Source organism: Pan paniscus, chromosome 4 (assembly GCF_029289425.2).
Source record: "Pan paniscus chromosome 4, NHGRI_mPanPan1-v2.0_pri, whole genome shotgun sequence".
NCBI classification, from domain to species: domain Eukaryota; kingdom Metazoa; phylum Chordata; class Mammalia; order Primates; family Hominidae; genus Pan; species Pan paniscus.
In genome coordinates this window covers 111136291-111159543 of record NC_073253.2, presented here as the reverse complement: position 1 = coordinate 111159543, position 23253 = coordinate 111136291, and the positions used below count along the sequence as shown (strand labels likewise).

General features: G+C 34.5%; 1 protein-coding gene across 5 annotated transcripts in view; it reads right to left on the bottom strand.

Annotated features, from left to right (window-relative positions):
• Positions 1 to 685: 685 nt before the first annotated feature.
• AP3S1 (adaptor related protein complex 3 subunit sigma 1) overlaps positions 686 to 23253 on the bottom strand; it is a 72526-nt gene continuing 49958 nt past the window's right edge. For 2 of the 5 annotated variants that reach the window (XM_003826720.6, XM_034960367.3), the window contains 3 exons: positions 19586 to 19657; positions 11748 to 11855; positions 686 to 1403 (listed from right to left, as the gene is read on the bottom strand). In XM_003826720.6, coding sequence (XP_003826768.1) covers positions 1275 to 1403; positions 11748 to 11855; positions 19586 to 19657 — 309 coding nt within the window. In that variant the 3' untranslated portion in view covers positions 686 to 1274. Of the gene's footprint in view, positions 1404 to 2622; positions 2671 to 7887; positions 7929 to 11747; positions 11856 to 19585; positions 19658 to 23253 lie in introns of all 5 variants that reach the window. The other 3 variants (XR_004671624.2, XM_034960368.3, XM_014344983.5) reach the window with 3 other exon arrangements.

Sequence of the window (23253 nt, the reverse complement as noted above, 5' to 3'; positions counted from 1 at the left end):
TAACCTTTCTCTAGGACTTTTTCTTATCTCTGAGCTGATGAAAATCCCAATAATCAGATTAAATTGCCTGTTACCCTAACATGCTGGAGAGCTTAGAGACAGATTAATTTTATTTAGAAAAAAATAAAGTAACTTTTCTTATATCTTAGGGTTCTTGGAGTAAAATTCATACATGCTGCAAGTCTATGGAAGTATTTCAAAGAGAATATTTGAGGAAGGAGAACTAGAACTGTAAGGAAAACCTTAGTCTAACTGGAAAAGTAACCTCACTCACAGTTCATGGAAGACCAAATAAAATGTGGGCCAATTATAAGAAACTAGAATATGTGAGTGTTAGGACTTAAGAAAACATTAGTTTAACTTTGTTTTAGAATGAAACAGACAAGTAGAGTCCCAAGGGTTTTTGTATTCAAAATCAATTAGGTATTGGCTGAAATTATTTTTTACCATCTGGGCAAGAAGGAACAACAGGCAAGGCTTAAAGCTATTTGTATAAAAAAGATTTTACATTTTCTCAATATACATTTTAGAAAGACTGTCGCCCCCCCCACTCCAGATCTCATCTTGCACAATATGCCTAAGATACACTGCTCTTGATTTGTGAAATAATTGAGTTTCCGAATAATTTACTGAGTTTCTGAATATTAAAAACATGAGTATAAAATAAATCGACATTAACAGCTGCTTAATAGTGATAAAATATACTTTTATTTACTTTGTTGGTCAGAGGGTTGTAAAAAAAATTATTGCTAAAGTAGATATCAGGCAAACAGAAAGGTGCTTTAGAAGTCCAGTTACCTTGGAGTTTATTTAAACTAAGAGAAAAAAGTCATAATGTTTTCATGCAATACATACTTGGTTCTTTAAATAACAATTGTGTGACATATAGCAGAAGGAATTAAGGAATGCTGCACTTGTGATCCATACAAAACACCAACATTTTAGGTTGTACATAATTAGAGAAATATCTGAAACACTTTTTAAAACACTGTAGTAGCCAATACATAGAGGCATGCCGTAGGTGGGCACAGGAATGCAGTTTAGAAAAGAAAAAAAAAATCACATAGGAACTACTCAATTTCTTTAAAATCACTGAGCAAGAACAGCAACATTGAACTTTCATACTGATTTTACACAACTTCTATACAGTACCTTGACTTAAATCCAAGAGCAAAAGTTAAGACTCTCCTCCTCTATTTTTGGTAAACAACTGCATGGTAAACTTAGATGACTCTTCCCCCTGGATTTTACCTGGGAGTGGCCTTTTTACATTTTTATTTAAAAGAGGGCAGGTTTGGCACTTTTATACTGATGTCACCAATGTTAATATTTCTTGGGATCTCAGGAAGATTCATATTCTTTACAGCTGATACAGCACGGGCTGGAGCTCCTGCTAAGCCAGCCTGTATACAGAAGCAAATAAAAGAAAAAGAAAATGTACAACTCAGGTGTAGCTCATCATAAAACACTTACAATGGAAGACAATGATAAAAGATTTTCATATAACAAGCTTAGGGACCAGATGGTAGTTTGAATTGGTATGGAATGGTTACTTTGAAATACTAATCTATAAAGAGAAAACAGTGACACATTAAAAAATACAGTGAACACATGCAATGATAACAATGTAAAGATTTAAATACAAATTAATGTGCACTATCACACAATATTCACATGATAAAACCTAAATCTTCACCTATATCTTGATTTAACTGACATATAGCATGAAGCATGATTTACATTAGTTTCCTTATTAAATATCTCTTGCAACGATTGTGATAGATTTGCTTTTAAAATGGCATTTATTAGCAATATGTGCTGTGAAATAAAAATTGCAAGTAATAGATTGTGCTTGTTTAATTTCTTAGGGATAAACCCTTAAAACATTTTAAAACAATAAAATTAGTTTTTTAAATTGTGAGGGCTCTTTTAAACTTTTCTAATAAAGTTCTAGAACATTAAAAAAATAGGCTTTTAAGTAAAGCCTCAATCCAAAGAATATAGTTCTGCCTAAAGATGAAACTACACGAAGAGGATCATTCCAACCCTTTGATGCATTAGTAAAAATGTAATGATTAAAAATGTTTTGTCATATAGCATAGATTCAGCGACATATATTCAGCTTACAGTTTACAAATTTAGAGAAAGAAAAGCATAAATGCAAGAGGTAGTAAATATAAATAAATGAATTCTAAAATTTCCAGTAAGTACCACTAGTGCATAATATTTGGCTTTCCTATTAGTAGGAACATTTGTAATTTGTGAAATAATTTTAAAAGAAAATATGCTTACAAATAAAAGAAAATGCATATGTATCATTTTTCTCACCTACGTTAACAGCCTTCATATTTGACGTTTAATTTATATACCAATTACATTTCATTACTTTTTATTCAGGCTATATAATAAAGCAAAGTCAACAAAGACATCTGAGTTCAGTGGCATCATTTTGTACAAAAATAGACAACAAAAACGAATCTTCCACTTTGATTAGATTATATATGGCAATGTCCATAAAATTAGAAACACTAGCTTTAAGGTCCCTTTTCATAATTTTAGTTTTCTTTTCTTATGTAATCCTACCTTTGTTAATTAAAATAAAAATAATAATAAAGCTGTTACCTGAGAAAAATCTTGACTGATACAAAATAGGCCAGTGTAAACTATTTGCTAAATAAAGGATACAAACATTGTTAAGCAATGAAATAAAAGCCATGGATTATCAATTCAGAATTGGAAATAATAGAAAAATTAGTAGAATAGTATTAATAATAAGTATATTCTACACAGGCAATGATAAGAGTGATACAAATGAATAACTCCATACCCAATTAAATAGTGAATAGGGCTGGAGAAGTTTTATAATTTAATGGATGTTAGTTATTTTTGATGTACAACTAAAAATGTGATTGACCTCTATACTTATACCTACCTGAAGCAATGAAGTTTTTGTTATCCCCCCTTCCTTCCTGCTCCCCCAAGATGTTGGAGATACAACTAAATAATAATTAAGGCAGCATGTATAATATTTGAAAGGGTCTTTAATTTGATCGTTTCAAGTTAAAGGTCTAGCTACCAAAATTTAGAGTGGGTTGGGATCAAAGAAGAATCCAATTCAAAGAGGTTTACCATCTTTTGGCTTTCTTTTACCAGGAAGTATGTTGTCTACTAAGGAAGAAAATTTTACAAAATTGCAGACGTCCTGGAGGTAGTATCATTTTTTAGATAGGAGGATTTTGTAATTTTTCTAGTTAAAAGACCAATTTGCCACTATTTTTACTTAGGAATTTCCATAAAGAAGACAAATAATGAACTGACTATAGAAAAGTATTGACAAAATATTTGAGTATAAATATTTTAAAGGCGTGAATTATTAAGGGATTTTATTATTGTGAGAGAAATTGTGCGCGTGTGTGTGTGTGTATCTGTGTATTTTATTGGACACTATGGTTTACACTTATAAATAGTAAACATAATGTTTTCAGTATTAAATGTACATGAAGCTCTCTTTTCCATAATATCCTATACCATGAAGAGCTAAACTAAAGCAAAAAATAAATAAAAAAAATTTAAAAACGCATCCTGTTAAATTTCATTAGATTGAGTTGTATCATTGTGACCAAAGATGGTGTCGACTGTTGGCTGCTAACAAGAATACATAAAGTCAATATAGCAATTGATTTAAATAGCATATTTGTGCTTAATATGTAAAACCAAAAGAAGTTTCTAAGTACAACAAACTACAATTCTTCTAAACATAAGCAGCAAGCCATAGACATGCAAAAGATGGGAACTATTCAGAACACGCAAATGAATTAGGAGGATCAAATTATTTCTCAAGCATGTTCAATACTTTTGTGTAGTATGCCATGAATTTAAATGGTAGGAAAATTTAAAGTTGTAATAGGTGCTTTAAGTTTTAATTAAACTAACATTTTAAAAAGAAATCATATTATGCAAAATATAAAATGTTGAGAAAATATGATAAGGACAATTGATCAACAGATGTTTAAACCAGCTAGCAATGTTTATATATGAAAATTTAGGGCTAAAAAAAAAAAGACTTTATGTCACTCAGTCAACACCAGAATGGCTATAAAACAAATTTCATTTTCAGACATTCATGAAAGTGATGCCTGAAACATTTTTATTAAAACATAAAATGTAACTTTCCATTAGGCAATCAGTTTGCTGACACAGAGGTATGAAGTAATTTTCATCTTGGTTAAGATTTTTTTTTTTCCAGTAAGATACATTCAAAGCAACAAAATAACTTTTACTAACACTTAACTTTTCAACGCTAAAACTTACAGAAATTATTTACCTGACTTGTTAGCAGTACAGTAGTCCCCCCTTACCTGCAATTTCACTTTCCATGGTTTCATTTACCCGTGGTTAACTGTGGTCTGAAAATAAGTGTGTGCAGTACAATATTGTGATAGAGAAAGGCCTCAATCACATAACTTTTTTTTTTTTTTTTAAGAGACAGGGTCTCACTCTGTCACGCACAGTGGAGTGAGTGATGCAATCATGGCTCACTGCAGCCTTGAACTCCTGGGCTCAAGTGATCTTCCCATCTGTCTCCTGAATAGTTAGAACTATAGGTGTGTCCCACCATGCCTAGCTAATGTAAAAAATATACATTTGTAGAGATGGGGTCTCACTGTGTTGCCCAGACTGGCTCAAACTCCTGGCCTCAAGTGAGTCTTCTGCCTTGGCCCCTCAAAGTGTTGGTATTATAGGCGTGAGCCAGTGCGCCTGGCCTCACATGACTTTTATTGCATTATACTGTTATAACTGTTCTCTTTTATTATTAGTTGTTAATCTCTTACCGTGCCTATTTTATAAATTAAATTTTATCATATGTATATATGCATAGGAAAAAACATAGCATATATAAGGTTCAGTAGTATACACAGTTTCAGGCATCCACTGGGGGTTTTGGAATGTACCCAACACAGGTAAGGGGGGATTACTGTAAATACATTTTTAAACGTAAAAGTAAGATATTTCTGACAGTACAACATAGTTCTTAAAGATTTAAGATTATATAGTTGACACACAGCAGAAATAAAAAGAATGAAATTCTACTGGAGAAATAACTTGTTTCCATCTATGTTATACTTGAGCACCACCATGGCAGGTAAAACTGCAGCAACTACACCAATAAAAACAAATATATGAATCCAAAGCAGTTAAGAATATGAACTGGATGAAAGAATGAAGTACAGTATATAAAAGAATGATCATGTTTTCTCTCCCATGAGATTAAATAAATTAACAGAATTAAGAGAAAGAAAACAAAATGAAGTCTGCAAGTATACCAAAATGAGGCCAAACAGATAAAGACTTATACAGACATACTCTTGGAAATTTCAAGCACTTGAATCACAAAGATAGTAATGGATGGATATGATTTGTTTTTGATTTTGTTTTTAAATTGCCAGACCCAAAAATAAACAAAATATGTGCAAGCAAAACTGAAAAAGCAGCATTACTAAAATATATTTCGAAGACCCTGAAAGCTCCCTTTTCCTCATGCAATAAACAATCAACTTTCTTGAAGGGAAAAGGAAAGTAATATAGTAATCTTGTTATTTATTTCATCTAAGACATAAAATACCATCCTACCATCTTAAAATATCTTTTTTCTTTCAAGTTTGAATACAGCATAATAAGATGGTAGTTGGAACAATCTGTACATATTAAAACCTTTACCCACCCTTCCTGCTGGAAGTTGCTATATGCACATTCATAATTTTGACCTAACAGCAAAATGAAAGAACACCAACATTAATAAACACAATATTAAATGGTTTCAGACTCAAAATCATTAACAAAATAATGGCAGATTTTGAAAGCATGTTTTTGAGCAAAAAAGAAAATGTCAATAGTTTAAAAAATCTCTCAACACGAGGTAGAATAACTTTTAATCTGGGGATATATAATAGGCTTTGTTTTAATGGCAGTGCTTTAATACTGCAATTATAAACATTTAGATAAGCTCATGACAATTCTCTAGACAGCAATAACTATGGTGTTTTACAGTTTTAACAAAATTAGAGTGTTCAAAAATTTAAAAAACCTTCCAAATTATTAGTCATTTTGTACGGATTATCTTCAATTATAGCTTTAATTTCAAACATAGGATTTGCCTGCATGAAAAAAAGAGAGCAGACTAATGACTTTCATGGATTTATCATTACTAGTTTTGACCATTACAAGTGACCTCAAGGGTTCTCACCATAATTTTGTAGAAGTACAAGACAAATGTGTATGTCAAGGTAGAGAGGCAGAACCAGCTCATGAGCTGACCTTCCACCATCGGTACCTTAGAGCCACTTTTCTTATTCTCTCCTCTTTGAAAACAGAAACTTGATTTTTTTAAAAAAAGGCCAATTAACAGTTCTAGCAATAAAGTTAACAGACCCAAGTGATTAATGGTTCTTTGCTGGAAAATAGCAGTAATAAATTACATACTGTAACACAGAAACTGGCAATAATTTTGACCAATGGTGAGAATGAGACTACTATGTATTCTCTATATGAGGGACAAAATAACATGGATAGAGGGACCAAAAACAGTACCCCAGTTTTGTGATATAGCCCACAATCTCAAAATAAGATACTATAAAGCCACCTGTATGTTGCTACTTCTTCTCAAACACATCGAGAGAGTAAGTAAAAATTTAGTGGCTAAAAGGCAATGCTTTGTGATATCATCGCAATCATCAATTCTCAGTAATGTTTTTCTAATTAGTAAGTGCATAATCTAACTTTGTAAGTTTATACATTTTTTCCTCCATAGGACTCAATAAATTACTTTTATTTTGAAATTTTCAATCAGAGACCTTATAAACATTTCTTTTGCTTACATGGTTTCACACAAAAGAGTTAGTTGCTCATCACCACGTACATGGAACTTTTAAAAAAGTAATTCACACAGTTAATTTACGGTGTGAAAAAACGTACAGGAAATATCAGAAGAAAAATTAGTTTTGTAAAACTAGAGGTCTATTAAAAACATTTCCAATATTTGCCAATACGCTTTGCAAAAATATTCAGGGTTTTTTATTCAATACTAAAACATTAATATATTTTTATTGATTCTGATTATGACATGTTTGGATGTCAGAAGGTTTGCTACAATGAAAACCCATTGTATTTTGGTGATTTGGTAATTTGGTAATTCCATTTTTTGAGCATTCAAGTTTGAAATACAGTCAAGTTTTATAAGATTTCTGATCTTATTTTCTGTTGGCCACTGTTAATATGCACCTGCAGGTCAAAACTGTAAAAGCAATTCTGTTAAGACTTTGGAACTGAAAACCATTTGAGGGGAAAAAGTACTATTTAACAGTCACTATTCTAAGCCTTCACTGCTTCCCATTTTGTATGTAAAACTCTGAAGGTTCAGCTTTTGGTTTTTAAATTCACAGCTTCCAAAACCCAGCAGGCAATTTTATGTTAGAATCCTAATTTAGAGATGGAAAAAAAACAAATCTGTGAGAGTTAAATTAAGATTGGTTCTGCTATATGATGCTCAAAATAAATTTTACGTTTTTATATACAAAGTAAATTGTCACTTCTGCAAATGCAATTTGTCAGTTAGATGACAAGTGTTTAAAAAAAAATTAAACTTTCCTTTTACAATGCAGGCAGACAAAACAGAACAAACATGACATCAATGATATACTAGTAAAATACACTAAGTCCAATAAAAGATGAAGAAACTACAAGGAGAAACTAGAATGGAAAATAGGCTACAGGGACTATATGGGTTTATTAACACAAAGAATTTTTGAGTCTGGCCTAAATAATTAATTGCCTTTGACATCATTTTGCTTTCCCTTTGTTATAGTACATATTTCTCAAAGTCAGCAATACCTTGTCTACCTGTCCTGTCTGGGAGACTGAAAGATAAAGGTCTGTAAGAGAGAAGAATGGAAAGAGCTAGAAAGATCAGGATGTTCGGAAAAAAAAGAGGACTGACTTTCAAAAAGTAGTGACTAAATTCAGACCCATTAATCCATCTTAAGAATAACATGAAATACATAAAAGCTAACAGATCTCCCCAACCCCACCCCTCTACCTCCACCCCCAGGGAGTCCTTTTATTCTTAGGCAGGTTCCTGAGTGCCTCTTATACTTCCCCCGAATCCCATAAACCTCCCAGCTTAAATCCTCCTCTCCCAATATTCCAATGTTATAGTAAACCATTTTTCTATCAAAACAGAATAGATGGAAATACATTCAGAGTATATCTTTGCTTCTCTCTTTCAGGATCTGGCAGAGCTTTGCTTCTACCTGTCTAGGTATTGGGAATTAAACTGGTTCACTTTTTTCCATTACCAGAAATGTACTAACTTTAGACCAACATAATAAAAGCTCTGATTTCTGACAAAGGCCCCTAGATAAATGCATGTTATGTTTAAAAAGCTGTGTCTCAATTATACCCAGACTGATTTTTAAATAGAAATGATGTTCCTAAGATATTACTTATATAATTTTTAAAAATATTGATAACCAGTTCTTTTCATCAATCATGACATTCTCGATTTTAAACAAGTCTTTTTTTGTGTGTTTGTTTTTGAGACGGAGTCTTACTCTGTCACGCAGGCTGGAGTGCAGTGGTGCAATATCGGCTCACTGCAACCTCCGCCTCCCGGAATTGGGCGATTCTTGCGCCTCAGGCTCCAGAGCAACTAGGATTACAGGCAAGTGCCACCATGCCTGGATAATTTTTTTGTATTTTTAGTAGAGACGGGATTTCACCATATTTGCCAGGCTGGTCTCAAACTCCTGACCTCAGGTGAGCAGATCACCTCAGTGATCCCAAAGTGCTGGGATTACAGGCGTGAGCCACTGCGCCCAGCCAAACAAGTCATTAAGTTTGTGCTTATATAATACATTTTAACTGAAATTTAGTAAGAAGATTAGGAAAAGTTTATACTTTGTTTCAAGTAATTTTGGATTATTCTGCAGAGTAATATCTCTGGTAAATTTAACCAATTGAAGTAACATGGACATGAAACATATGAAAAGCTTTTGACATTTCAATGTGTCTGGAATAAAGCTAGAAGCCTTTCAAACATACTTAAAATATACAAAAGCTACGAAAAATTCGTCATCATAATTTTCAGTGCTGTTTTAAAAAGATGATCAGGACTAAATGGCCTCACTTTGACTTGAAATCCGATTTCATAACTAAAATATTAGCAGACGTTACATGTATAGAAAATATATAATTTTGTAGTTTATCCCCAATCAGACTTAAAACATACTTTCTTGTAAAAGACAAAAAAAGAGAAACTAATTTGGTACCAGATAACAATTATGTATGATGCTAGATGATCAGGGAATGAATAATAGAAGTAATCACCAGTATTCTAAACTATTTTAAATAGCATTATTTCTGTGAATAGATTTTAAGTTATAGTATTCTTATAACTATTTCCATTGAAATGTAAATTACGCATTTTACTGCTCTTTATAGATAAGAAAAATTGCCTCATTAACGAAGTTTTATTCAACAATCAAAAAGCAAATACCCATTATGCAATAATTATAGGTCCTTCATAACTTTTGCCAATATAGCACATTAACCCATTTATGCCGGAGGTTGCAAACTTTTTTTTGTGAAAAATCAGACCTTGGGGATGACCTTGAGCAGTAGGATATAAATAACTCCCACAAGCTTAGCATTCCAATAGTGGAACACCAGGCATAAATGTGTTAAGTAGCAGAAGAAAAAGAAGGACCACCACCAATGAAAAGGAGTTAACTACCTAGAAAGGTGAAAATTCCAGACAACTGGTCAATATTTTTTACAGATGATTATGCAGAATTCACAAATTACTAGATACTCATTCATTTATACCAGTTATTAAAGGATTGCATCACTGTTTGTCCCTTGGCATTTAAAATCTACAACCATACAGTTTTGCAAAGCAATGTTTAACAAATGACACACATTTTAAGTTCTTTTAAAACTTTAAAAGCAATAGCTCAGGGTTTATAATAATCTTTTCTTTACTAAATAATATATTGCAAGTCAGTTATACTAAATTAAATTATGAGTCTTTTTCCTTGTCCTAAAACAAAATTTTCTCTATTAACCTAATTTATGTTTTCCACTTTCAAAAGCCAGTATTTTAAAAATTGGCTATAGGACAAACAAAACATATAGTTAGTTAAGATAATCTTAGCTCTAAATCACCACTATAAACTTCTCCTTTGGGAAACCAACAGGAATGGGAAATTGAGATAAAGAAAAATGCAAGACTATTTTAAATTTAAAAGAGAACACTGGAAAATGTTTTATAAGCTTCAACTGTTTCTAGATTTGAGATTTATTCTTCACCCTGTGTTTTCTTCAATTAAAATGGACACAGAATTGAGTTAAACTGATCCTTTAAAATACCAACAAGGTAAAATTTTTCAGAACTCACCTGTTGTAAATTAATGCCAGTGTATTTTTAATACCTTGATGCTTTCATAGTAATATTTACTTTAAATCAACGAAACATCTGAGCTTAACACTAATAATTATAAAAATAAAGTTTGTTTTTTCCAATCTGAGTTATGACTGCAAATACCAAATGTAAGAGTATCCTCAAACAAGTTGGGTGGTGAATGAGATATCAAAATTATTGATCTTTCTTTTTTTTTTTTGAGATGAAGTTTTACTCTGTTGCCCAGGAGTGCAGTGACGTGATCTCGGCTCACTGCAACCTCCACCTCCGGGGTTCAAGTGATTCTTGTGCCTCAGCCTCCCGAGTAGCTGGGATTATAGGTGCGCTCTACGTGCCCAGCTAATTTATTTATTTTTTATTTTTATTTTTTTAGTAGAGACGGGGTTTCACCATGTTGGCCAGGCTAGTCTCGAACTCCTGAACTCAAATGATAAAACTATTGATCTTTCTAAACCTCTGCTAGGGTAATAAACAACCAAAATAATGTGAACCCGGGTGGCTCAGCTACAGCACCTGCTACTGATATTCAGACTAGTGCTTGAGGGAAGAGTCACTACAATTCTGAAGTAGGGTTTTATACAATGCTAAATTGCTGGTTGTTCCTCATTTATCCAATCTAAGGTTGAATCTAACAGCAGAAAGTTAGCTAAGTATAACAAACCGATCTTATAGAATGCAATAAAGACCATGGATATATATGTACTAATGTCTAAAATATGTGACTTAACTAACTTGTCAGTGAAATCTTAGGGAAAGATTTAGAATTAAAAGATTAAGGTATTGAATTTCTTTTTTGAATGTGAACTCAAACATGCTACGCATTTATTAATAACTTGAAACATTACTTACTTCCTTGTAAGAATTCCATTTCCTGTCCTTTCCCTTTCCAGAAGTAGTTTTGTAACACAAAATTTATATATCTTTAAAATATTAGTTCTAAGATTTCCTTGATAATTACTGACTGAAGTTTTACAAAGCAAATATTAGATTCCATTATTCAGATAATTCTTTTAGGCAATAAGATTTGGAATTGTGCTTATTACCCAAGGCAGCTATGACTGTGGCTAAAAGAAGAATACACAAAGCTGTTGGGTAGAGAACAGTCACAGAACCTTTAGCATACTACGTGTATATTCCATTTTTTAAAAACTGAATAAGCATAACGGCTGAACCTAAAGGGTGATACTGAAGGACAAACAGTGAAAACTACAAATCATGCGTAATCTGTCATCATGCTTAGAACCTTCTTAACTACAGCATTTTCCATTCTTACCTCAGATTTTTCCAGCTTATTTTGTGCATCAATTTGTGTAACAATCTCATTCATATTTGTCTCCAATACCATTCCCCCCATCACCATTTCTGCAAGAATGTTGTGAACCTAAAGGGAATAAAAGAATATATACCCATAAAGAAAATTCACTAAAAAGAAGTTTCATGATTCACTTTTTGTTTCAAATACCACTTTGTCTATGTTAAAAGTATGAGTGGTAAAAACAACTTGGAGTAAGGGCTCATAATCCACTTTCATCACTACTGTGAAGCCCTAGGCAGTTATATAACCTCCTTAAGTCTGAGCTTAATGGGCTATAAAACAAAAACAATAGTACTACCTTCATAGGACTGTTGAAAGGAATAAACAAGGTAATCCAATGCAGTACTCAAAACAAAGTAAATGACTAGTAAATATTAACTACCATTATTATTATTATGTGAAGTTTAATACTAAAATATGATTTATAAGGGCCTTTTATGCCAGATTCTTAGCCAACAATAATTAGGTTGTTATTTTACACTCATGGTACTTAATGAAGCAATGTAGTACAGTACTTCTAACAGGCTCTAGATTGGAAAAAGGTAGAATTTTTTAAATTGTGGGTACTTTAATAGTGCTTTTACCCCCAAATCCTCTACACATGTAATATTCAGATTTCTTCTAATAAATACATCTTACAATGACTAAAAATGATGTCTTCCATTGGGGAGTAAAAATATAACTTCTGTCTTTTCATAAGGTATTATTGGATCAAAAAATCAACAATTCAGAGCTGAATTACATTTCACAGAAGAATCTATTCTGCTATAATTTTTTTAAAATAATGTGGTAAGGTTAGAAATGGAGACTCCAAAATTAGATAAGTATGAATACTGACTCTACCACTTATTACTTGTAGCCCTTGAGCAGTTACTTCAGCTCTCTGAGTCTGTTACCTTATTTACGAAATAGAGACAGAAATAATATAGGCACCTCATAGGGTTACCATAACAATTAAATAAATAATTTATGTAAGTGCTTAGCATAGAACCACTAGGTATTATAAGGTAATTTTTTTTCAACAAACTCTTTTTAGGAGTTAAATATGTATTACTCAATTTAAATTTCTTTGTAAGATTTCATGCAAATTTATTCATAATTTAAAAAATATCCCTGGAGGCTGGGTATGGTGGCTCACACCTGTAATCCCAACACTTTGGGAGGACGAGGTGGACAGATCACTGGCAATATGGCAAAACCCTGCCTTTACAAAAAATGCAGAAAATTAGCCAGGCATAGTGCCTCACGTCTGTACTTCCAGCTACTCGGGAGGCTGACCCAGGAGGACTGCCTGAGCCCGGGAAGTGGAGGGTGCAGTGAGCTGAAATCACACTACTGCACTCTAGCCTGGGCAACAGAGTGAGACCCTGCCTCAATTAAAAAAAAAAAAAAGTCATCATTATTTACTGTTTTTCATTTTGGAAACATGGACACCTCATGCATAAATTCTGAAGACAAATTTATATAAATTAATCTTCCTAGCCAACCAAACCAAACCAGACATGACAGTGTTTTGAAAACTACTGTAACTTAAAAAAAAAAAAAGAATATAGGCAAATGACTAAAAGTTCATACAGAAACTTACATATGAACAACAATAGTCTCTACCACACTCTGCATCCGTTTTTAGGTCCCTTTATCCAAAGCTACTCAGCTAGCTATATCTTAGGTATCCTAGAAAACTTGCTGTGCACATACTTGTTATACGTGTATATATGCATATCTAATTTACACAAATGAGAACATATTATATACATTAATTTTCGCAGTTCTGCAAGAAAATAAAGAATTGAAAGTTAGAGGAAGGAAAGAATGAGAAATTAAGTTAGGAAAACCATAAAAGAGACTGGTGCCTGATATACATATGACAGTGATAAATGAAACTGTGTTGGTAAGAGCAAACAAACAAAAATATAAAAATTTAAAACAGTGAATCAACATTAATTATTAGACACATATTTTTATAATGAGAGCTCTCACTGATCTCTGTCAGAGAAGCAAGCTGCAAATATGGAAAATGAGAAAGCCAGAAGAAATTCTGTAGTATTGTACTAGATTCTGAGGTATTAAGAAGTGGTCAATGATTTTTAATATACATATCAAGATCCAGAAACAGCTGTGCGTGTATACATACATCTATTTCCCAGCTCAGTTCACTAAGAACCAGGAGTCATGTCACCCTAGTAACAATGAGCAAACACAGTGCCCAAATCGTCATTTCTAAACATCATTCTCTACTGAAGGAAGCCAGGGTTCCTTGGAGAAATGGCTGACTTGAGGGCTGGAGCAGAAAATATGTAAGATGCTCTGTTCATTGAAAAGGCCATAAAACAATGAGCAGCTTCATAATTATGAGCACCTCTAGACTGTAGTTACTATATACCATCGCCAACAAAAAGGAATCAGGGCTCCTAGAAAAGAATGGTTGACAACATGTCTGGAACAGGAAATGAATAAAATGAGTTTGGAACATCTAGCTGGACCACAACACAAGACAGCTACCAAAGCCTATGACAGGGGGTAGGTCAGGTCAAATGAACTAGCAAAGATAATCTGAAGGGGTTCCCACTGGCCAAAGATGGGCAACTTGAACATAATAGAAAATAATGTCTGCAACTGATTAAAACAAATCAAATATATTAAAAATTTTATGCCATAGGATATTAAAAAACTTAAATGATCTTTTTTGGTGGATATTAGAAAAGCAACCAGTTATGAAAATTGGTAACTATAAAGAAAAATACTCTAGAATTTATCTGGCCTTTCCTATATAAACTGTGCCTTTTATTTAAACCCATCTTTATCTTCAGTAAATTATTTCATTCTATGCACTTTTAGTGTATTGAATATTATTTCTACCTTTAATTATACTTTCTCTTTTCTCCCAATATTTTAAGTTTGATCTAATTTTATTACACTATTCTCTTCCTTTTAAATATGAGACTCTACTGTGCTTATACTTCCCATTAATAAATATCTCTCCCTCTTAAATGACTTTATTATTATTTATAAAACAAATATCAAGTTTTCTAGACCACTGAGAGACCTTGTTTTCCTACTAAAATACTTTAATTATTCCTCATTCTTCTTTCTCTCAATTGGATAAGATCCTCCAAGTACTTGTATAATACATGTTAAATGTATCCTTCAAAGTCTCTTTTCTTCTTCTTCTTCATGTTTTCTATCTTTCAGTCTTATGCTTTGGGATTATTTCCTACACTTGATCTTCTACCTTTAATTCAAGCCTCAATTGTGATCACCTTCTTTAAAAGTTTTCAGTCTGAAAAACTCTTTTCAAGCCCAAGAAGACTTTTCCAAATCTTAAGTACTTTTAAAATCATTTTAAAATTTCAAGTGAGGCCAGGTGGTGGCTCACACCTGTAATCTCAATGCTTTGGGAGGCCAAGGCAGGAGGATCACTTGAGGTCAGGAGTTTAAGACCAGCCTGGGCAACACAGCAAGACCCCAGCCATACCAAAATAAATAAATTTTAAAATTATAAAATTTCAAGTGTTACTCTATCTTCTCCAGTAGTTCTTTTCCATGGAGCGTAATTTCTGATTGTTCAATCTGTTCATCTCTCTTGTTCAGATGGCAGTGCTTTCTTTCTATTGGCTTACTGTGCTCAGGGCTGGCTTCCAAGATGTTATTAATGGCTAGCTCCTTTATTTGGTGAAAGTAAAAGGAGTCTCTCGTTCTGTGCCTGTGGTTAAAGACCAGGCTGTCCAAATCCTCAAGAGGGACCAGGTTGGAAGAAAGCACTCTGCTCTTAAGTCTTTATTCTCTCAGCCTCAAGGGTATGAAAGACACAGGCCTCCGATCAGATCTCTACCCTAATCACTTGTGGAGGCAAGTGGGGAAATGCAGAGAGGAGAACAGAGTATATTAACAGCTGTCATTATCAAAGTCATACATCCTCCAAACCAAGCCCTGCACAGAATCTTTAGCTCTCTCATTTTGCCCTGGATTTTGATGCTTTGTTCCAATACGGGCAACAACACGGGGCCACCCAATTGGAGCCACACTATACAGGAAATGGGCAGATAACTCAGCAGCTCTCCCAGCAAATCCAAAATAAACATATAGTGTAAGTAAGAAACAAACTGAATGATTCATATTTTAGGATTTTAGGGGTAATAACCACAGCATACCTTAGCTGTATGTGATAAAGGGTCTGACTCCATTTTTGATGTGTGTCTGCTCACAGCCTTCAAGTTCTACTAGTCCCCATTCCTCTTCTGCCCCATATCTGGGCAAGCTGTTAAGAAGGTCTGGATGCTCCTTCCTTTACACTAGTGGAAAGTTCAGACTACCTAAGACCTGGCCCACATGCAGAAATCCTCACACCCCATCCCCACCACCAAACCACCATAAAACCCAAGCCCCGTGTTGTTCTCTGTTTTCTCCAGAAAGCCTCATTATGTGAGTAATAAATCTTTTCCTATCCTCTTGGGGCACCTGTGACATTGTTAGTCTCTACATCCAAACCAGTTGTGAGTAGGGGTGGGTCTGTCCCACTACTTCAGGGTAACTACACTAGCCTATGTGATTGATACAGTTATTAGCATGTAAAGATTTATAAAAAGAAACTGGTAACAACCACAATAAAAGAAAATGTGTGACAGTGGTTTACAGGTTGGGCAGCTGGCCACATAGAAACTGTTACATTGGAGGCTGGAAAGTTACTGATCCATGTTTGTAGTGGCAAAATACTTGGTACAATTATCATCTGTGATACCCTGAAAAGCAGATAAATTTACCCAATGAAAACTTTTTTTCTCTCTGACATAGAAACTAACAATGTTCTGGATAGTGGCAGCTTTGTTACCATGGATCCCAAAATGACAGCATGTGGAATATGATAAACATACTGCGTGAATGGGAAATAACCCTTTTTTGTTTTAAGTGGCTAACATTTCCATGTTCGCTACTGCAGCATAAATTAGCTCATCCTGACTGATAACAAAAGGGGTATTCTCTACAACTTTCTCTTTTCATCTACTCAGTTGTGACTCAGAAGCAGTCTGAGGGTTGTGTGCAAACCTCCCTATGTCTTGCCTTTAAGAAAATGTGAACTGTGGCCGGGCATGGTGGCCACACCTGCAATCCCAGCACTTTGGGAGGCTGAGGCAGGCAGATCACGAGGTCAGGAGATCGAGACCATCCTGGCTAACACGGTGAAATCCCATCTCTACTAAAAAAATACAAAAAAATTAGCCAGGCGTGGTGGCGGGTGCCTGTAGTCCCAGCTACTCGGGAGGCTGAGGCGGGAGGCTGAGGCAGGAGAATGGAGTGAACCTGGGAGGTGGAGCTTGCATTAAGCCGAGATCGCCACTACACTCCAGCCTGGGTGACAGAGCGAGACTCCATCCCAAAAAAAAAAAAAAAAGAAAATGTGAGCTGAGCCAGTCAGAAGATCCCTACTGCTGGCAGGTCCAGAGCTGCTTAAAAGTTGAAATTTAAAAAAATAAATATATATTTTTAAGTTGAAAATAATTTTCATCAAAGGGCTGAAAGCAAAGTTAGCATTGTCTTGGAGAATAGAAAGGAAACACTTATTTGATCTCTGTCTTTTGGTATCCTAAAACTTTTGTCTCCTTGCCTTGAAAAAATAAAACAAGATCTTAGCCCAGAGAAAAGAGAGACAGCTAATTTTGGCAGGTTCTAAAATAGTGATATAGTGTTGTGTAAAATGAACAGGCTAACACAAAATACATATTGTATGATCCCATCTTTATTGTTTTAAAGATGTATTTGTTTAAAGATTATTTGTTTTAAAGATGTAAAATCAAGAACTATACATATTCTAAAATGTTAACACTAGGCAATCTCTGGGATAGGGATGATTTTCACATATTTTTCTCTCTGTATTTTCTGATTTTTCTAAAATGAATGCATACTAATGAGAAATAGAAGTTTTAAAAACATTTTGTGTCATGTATGGAAGTTGCAGATGAGTACAGCTTAATTTCCTTAAAAACTTTTATTCTCTTTCTCTAGTAAAAAAAATATAAGAACCTTACTCTTACCATCACATTTCACAAGAGAGTCCTCAATTTTCTTAAAAGATGGTAAATGTATTTATATAAGCTAATGATGACCTCTCAGCCGTCATTTTAAAACACAGCTTTCTAAAAATTTTAATCATGTACCAAAACATAATTTTTTTTCTTTTTTGATACAGGGTCTCACTCTGTCACCCAGGCTGAAGTTCAGTGGCACAATCATGGCTCACTACAGCCTCAACCTCCCCAGGCACAGGTGATCCTCTCTCCTCAGCCTCCCAACCAGCTAGGACTACAGGTGCATAACACCACACCTGGCTAATTTTTGTATTTTTTGTAGAGACCAGGTTTTGCCATGTTGCCCAGGATGGCCTCAAACTCCTGGGCTCAAGCAATCCTCTGGCCTCAGCCTCCCAAACTGCTGGGATTACAGACATGAGCACCTGCACCTGGTCTTCAAACATAATTTTGAATATTGTGAACCCTAATGACTAAAAATAACAAGAGTCTTTGTAAGTGTGAAAAAGCATTAGACATAGCAATTAGAGAAAAACAGTAGAACATTAAAAACAGACTCATAAAAATATCATGCTTAAGTACTCTGTCCAAAATGAATTAATTTATAAAATCAAATCACTTGGTAAATGAGAGATATGATCTAGAATATTGGCCAAAGAGAAAAGTATTTTTTTGACATTACAAATAATGAAATGCATTCTTTGTACTACTTTGATTGTGATGCTGGTTACATGTACTATACACACTAGTCGAAACTTAGTTTTTGTAAGCTTAAAACTGTTGACTTTTAACACCTGTAAATTATGCCTCAATAAAGCCAATTTTTAAAAATCACACTGGATTTTTTTGCTAAAATTTTCAGACTCTTACTCAGTAGTTGAATCACTCATAAAGAATCTCTTAGATTATACAAACCTAATACAGAAAAAAATCTGCACATAGTGAAAGTGGAATCTCTTCCTCCTAAGTTCCGTATCACAAATATCTACTAATACGGGTAGAAATCTGTCATTCTTTCTCTCACCTTCAGCTTTCAATAAGCCATCAAATCCCATCAATTCTACCTTCTTCCAAACCTAATCTTAGTGTTTTTCCTTCTTTCAAATCTCATCGTAGTGTGTTAGTCATTTCCTTCTGGATTACTGCAATAAACTCTTAATTGATTTCCATGTGTTTAATTTCCCAGCCTACCAATTCAATCTCCATAATACAAGAAAAAATCATTCTATCAAAAAAATATACAAACAAAGCAATAATAATGTCAGTAAAAACTTGTTTAAAAACATTAAATTGCCTCACAATAAAGTTCAAAGTCATGGCATTAATGGTTGTTTTAAATTAGGCCTGTTGATCAGTATCAGTCCCTCCTCACAAAAAGGCCTATATTTTATATCTCTGCCAGTAGGACCACCCTCTCCTTTTCTATGTATGATATATCTACTAATCCCTTAAAAATCCAGTTTAAATGTAGTTTCCTCCATTCACAGTCTCCTAGGCAGAGGTAAGTGGTTCAGCTGTGTCCCCATTAACATGCTACACATACTATTATTATTATTTGTTAATGCCGTTGTTTCCACCCTTCGATGTGAACTCCTCTAAGGCAGGATCTGAATCTTCTCCACCAAGCACAAAGCCTGGCTCATAGTAAAAACAATTTATGAATTGAATAATAAAAAAATAAAAATAGAATTATTCATTAAAGCCATTTTTGCTATGACAATTATAAGTTAATGTTTTTCTTAAAAAGCTTAGATGTGACAATAGAAATAGTACCTTGTCTACATGGAAAATCAAATCCAGCTCACAGACATTTTCAAAACATTTGTCTAATGTTTCCACAAATACCTATGGAAAGAGAAAAAAGGTTTTAAGAACTGTTTAAATTTATTCAAAACTATTATCTACAAGGAAGGCAATTCTTAATTATGAACTAAAATTTTGTATTATACATTTATCTTTTTCAAACTAAAAATTGTATTAATGCAAAAAAAGTAAAAAAAGAATAGAGTCCTACCAAGTTTAACTACAGATAAATTACTTTTCAATACGTAAGTATAGAAAACAAAATAAACTTTTTTTGAAAAGGACTAAAACTAGAAAGTCTTAGCACCATTTCTTACAAAAGCACTTAAAAATACTCAACTAAGCCTCCTTATTTTGATGTGAGGGGGAAAAAAGCTCATTAGGAAATATCCATCAAGAGAGGTAAGGCACAGTCCAAGTCCCTACTATATCTAATGCAGCCAGTAATTTTTAATTATCAAATCAGTATAAAAGACCACTAAAAACTACTTAGCGAAAAAGCACAGACTTTGGAATCAGACTTACCTGGGTCCAAACTCTAAACTGAATAACTTGAATGACCTTGTGGGAAGAGTCACCTCAGCAGGCTTGCGTTGCTCAAACTCTGCACATTCCCATAAATGGACTGTTTTCAGGACTAGCCCTTGGCCAGCTCCTGAGAACTAAGCTCCAACCTTTCAGAAAGTTGTCTGATTAGAGTGTTTTTGTATGCTGGAGGTCTTGGGCCATGCTGTACCAATTTGAGCAGGTACTTCATGTTAATAATGTGATTTATAGTGAATGCCTGCTTTTTCTCCGAGGATCTGAAGCTTAAGTAGCCAAGGTCAGTCATGCAGGCATGACATACCTATGTGACTGACCCCCAGGGTAAACATCCCTGGTTGGGAATACTCTGTACACATTATCACATATTTTGGGGGAAATTAAGCATGTCCTGTGTAACTTCAGTAGAAAGGAACACCTGACAGCTTGCAACTGGAGTCTTCCAGACTTCATCCCATGTGCCTTTGCTGATTTTACTCTGTATCCTTTCACTATAATAAACCATAGCATGCATATAGCAACTTCTGAGTCCAGTGCATCCCAGTAAATCATTGAGATGATCTTGATGATCTCTGATGCAAACCTTCAAAAATCAATCTCTTAAATTCCAACTTGCATAGTTGTCATTGACTATTCTATTCCCATTTCTATTCTCACCACCCTTTTCAGTGGTAACTTAAGATAAAGGGACCATGTAATTTATTATCCTAAATGGGGTAGTATTAAAAGTAAAAAGGAACAGCTATTAATAATAAATTATATAATAGTATGCAACATTATTATAATGTAATAACAGCCTGGAACAACAGCTATAAACCAGGACTATCCCTAGTTTATTGAAATGAATAGTCATCCCACTATTCACAGGTGATCCTATGGGGAAAGGGGTAAAATGTAAACAAGAGGCTTCTTGCTATAGTTGCTCCTATGTAGGGCACGTTTCTACAAATCCACAATCCAAGGTTTCTTCCTGGCATCAATGTTAGATGGCTAAGTGGACATGTAACTACAGTTCATCCTTGAACAACGTAGGGTTAGGGACTCCAGCCTTCCAGGCAGTTGAAAATCCATGCCTAACTTTGACTTACCCAAATCTACTAATAGTTTACTATTGATGGAAACCTTACCAATGACATAGTTGATTAACATATATTTCATATTTCGCAAAAAATGTGAAATAACGTTTTCATGCCTGCTGGGGTACGACTTCATGAAATTTCCTAAAAATTTCCTTTTCTTGTTGTACAATGGTCTATATGCTGCATCCACTTATCTTGAAATGGAAAGCAACCACAGCTGCAGATTTCAATCTAAGGTACATATCAAGTGATTCAACTTTTGCTGGTAATGTCATGACACTCTCTGCTTCTTGGGGGCACTTCCACCATCACTAGTGGCACTTGGTATGGGAGTTACCGTGGTGTTATTCAAGGATTACGATATTGAGTAAACATAATGAAAAATACACAAGAACCAGAAGGGATTACTTTTTGCTCATGGGGAAATTATTAGCAGGACATAGCAATTTAAGCAGATACTCAAAACACTTGGCCTCACCACAAGGAGGTGACAACAAAATTATTATAGTTAATATATACAGTTAATTTTGTCTAGCTATAATTTATTTTAATTTCTGTGGGTATACAACAGGTATATATATCTGTGGGGTACATGAGATGTTTTGATACAGGCATGCAATGCACGATAATCACTTCAAGGAAAATGGGGTATCCATCCCCTCAAGCATTTATCCTTTGTGTTACAAACAATCCAATTATACATTTTTACTTATTTTTGAATGTGCAATTCAATGATTATTGACTATAATCACCCTATTGAGCTATCAAATAGTAGGTCTTATTCATTCTATTTTTTGTATCCATTAACCATCTCCACAACCATCTCCACCTTTCTCCAACCCTCCACTACCCTTCCAAGTCTCTAGTAACTATCCTTCTACTCTCTATGTCCATGAGTTCAACTGTTTTGACTTTTAGATCCTAAAAGTAAGGAGAACATATGATGTTTGTCTTTCTGTGTCTGGCTTCTTTCACTTAGCATAAAGATCTCCAGTTCTATCCATCCATGTTGCTGCAAATGACAATATCATTCTTTTTGCTAGTACTCCATTGTGTATATGTACCACATTTTCTTTATCCATTATTCGTCTGCTGATGAACAATTAGGTTGCTTCCAAATCTTGGATATTCTAAACAGTGCTGCAACAAATATGGGAGTGCAGATATCTCTTTGACACACTGATTTCTTCTCTTTTGAATATATACCCAGCAGTGAGCTGGATCCTATGGTAGCTCTATTTTTAGTTTTTTGAGGAACCTCCAAACCGCTCCCCATGGTGGCTGTGCTAATTTATGTTCTCACCAAGTGTACAAGGGTTCCCTTTTCTCCACATCCTTGCCAGCATTTATTATTGCCTGACTTTGCAAATAAGCCATTTTAACTGGAATGAGATGATATCTCACTGCAGTTTTGATTTACATTTCCCTGATGATCAATGATGTTGAACACCTTTTCATATACCTGTTTGGCATTTGTATTTCTTCTTTTGAGAAATGTCTATTCAAATCTTTTGCCCATTTTTTGGGTGAATTATTAGGCTGCATGAAAGTCTGAAATCCAGTGGGGGAGTCAAATCTTAAAGCTCCAAAATGATCTCCTTTGACTCCATGTCTCACATCCAGGTCACTCTGATGCAAGAGGTGGGCTCCCACGGCCTTGGGCAGCTCCAACCCTGTGGCTTTGCAGGGTACAGCCTCCCTCCTGGCTGCTTTCACAGGCTGGTGTTGAGCGTCTGTGGCTTTTCCAGGAATACAGTGCAAGCTGTCAGTGGATCTATCATTCTGGGGTCTGGAGGATGATGGCCCTCTTCTCATAGCTCCACGAGGCAGTGCCCCAGTACGGACTCTGTGTGGGGGCTCTGACCCCACATTTCCCTTCCACACTGCCCTAGTAGAGGTTCTCCATGAAGGTCCCACCCATCTGTATCCTTTGTAATATTCTTTATAATAAGTGGGTAAATGTGTTCCCCTGAGTTCTGTAAAGTGCTCTGGGAAATTAATCAAACTGAGGAGGGG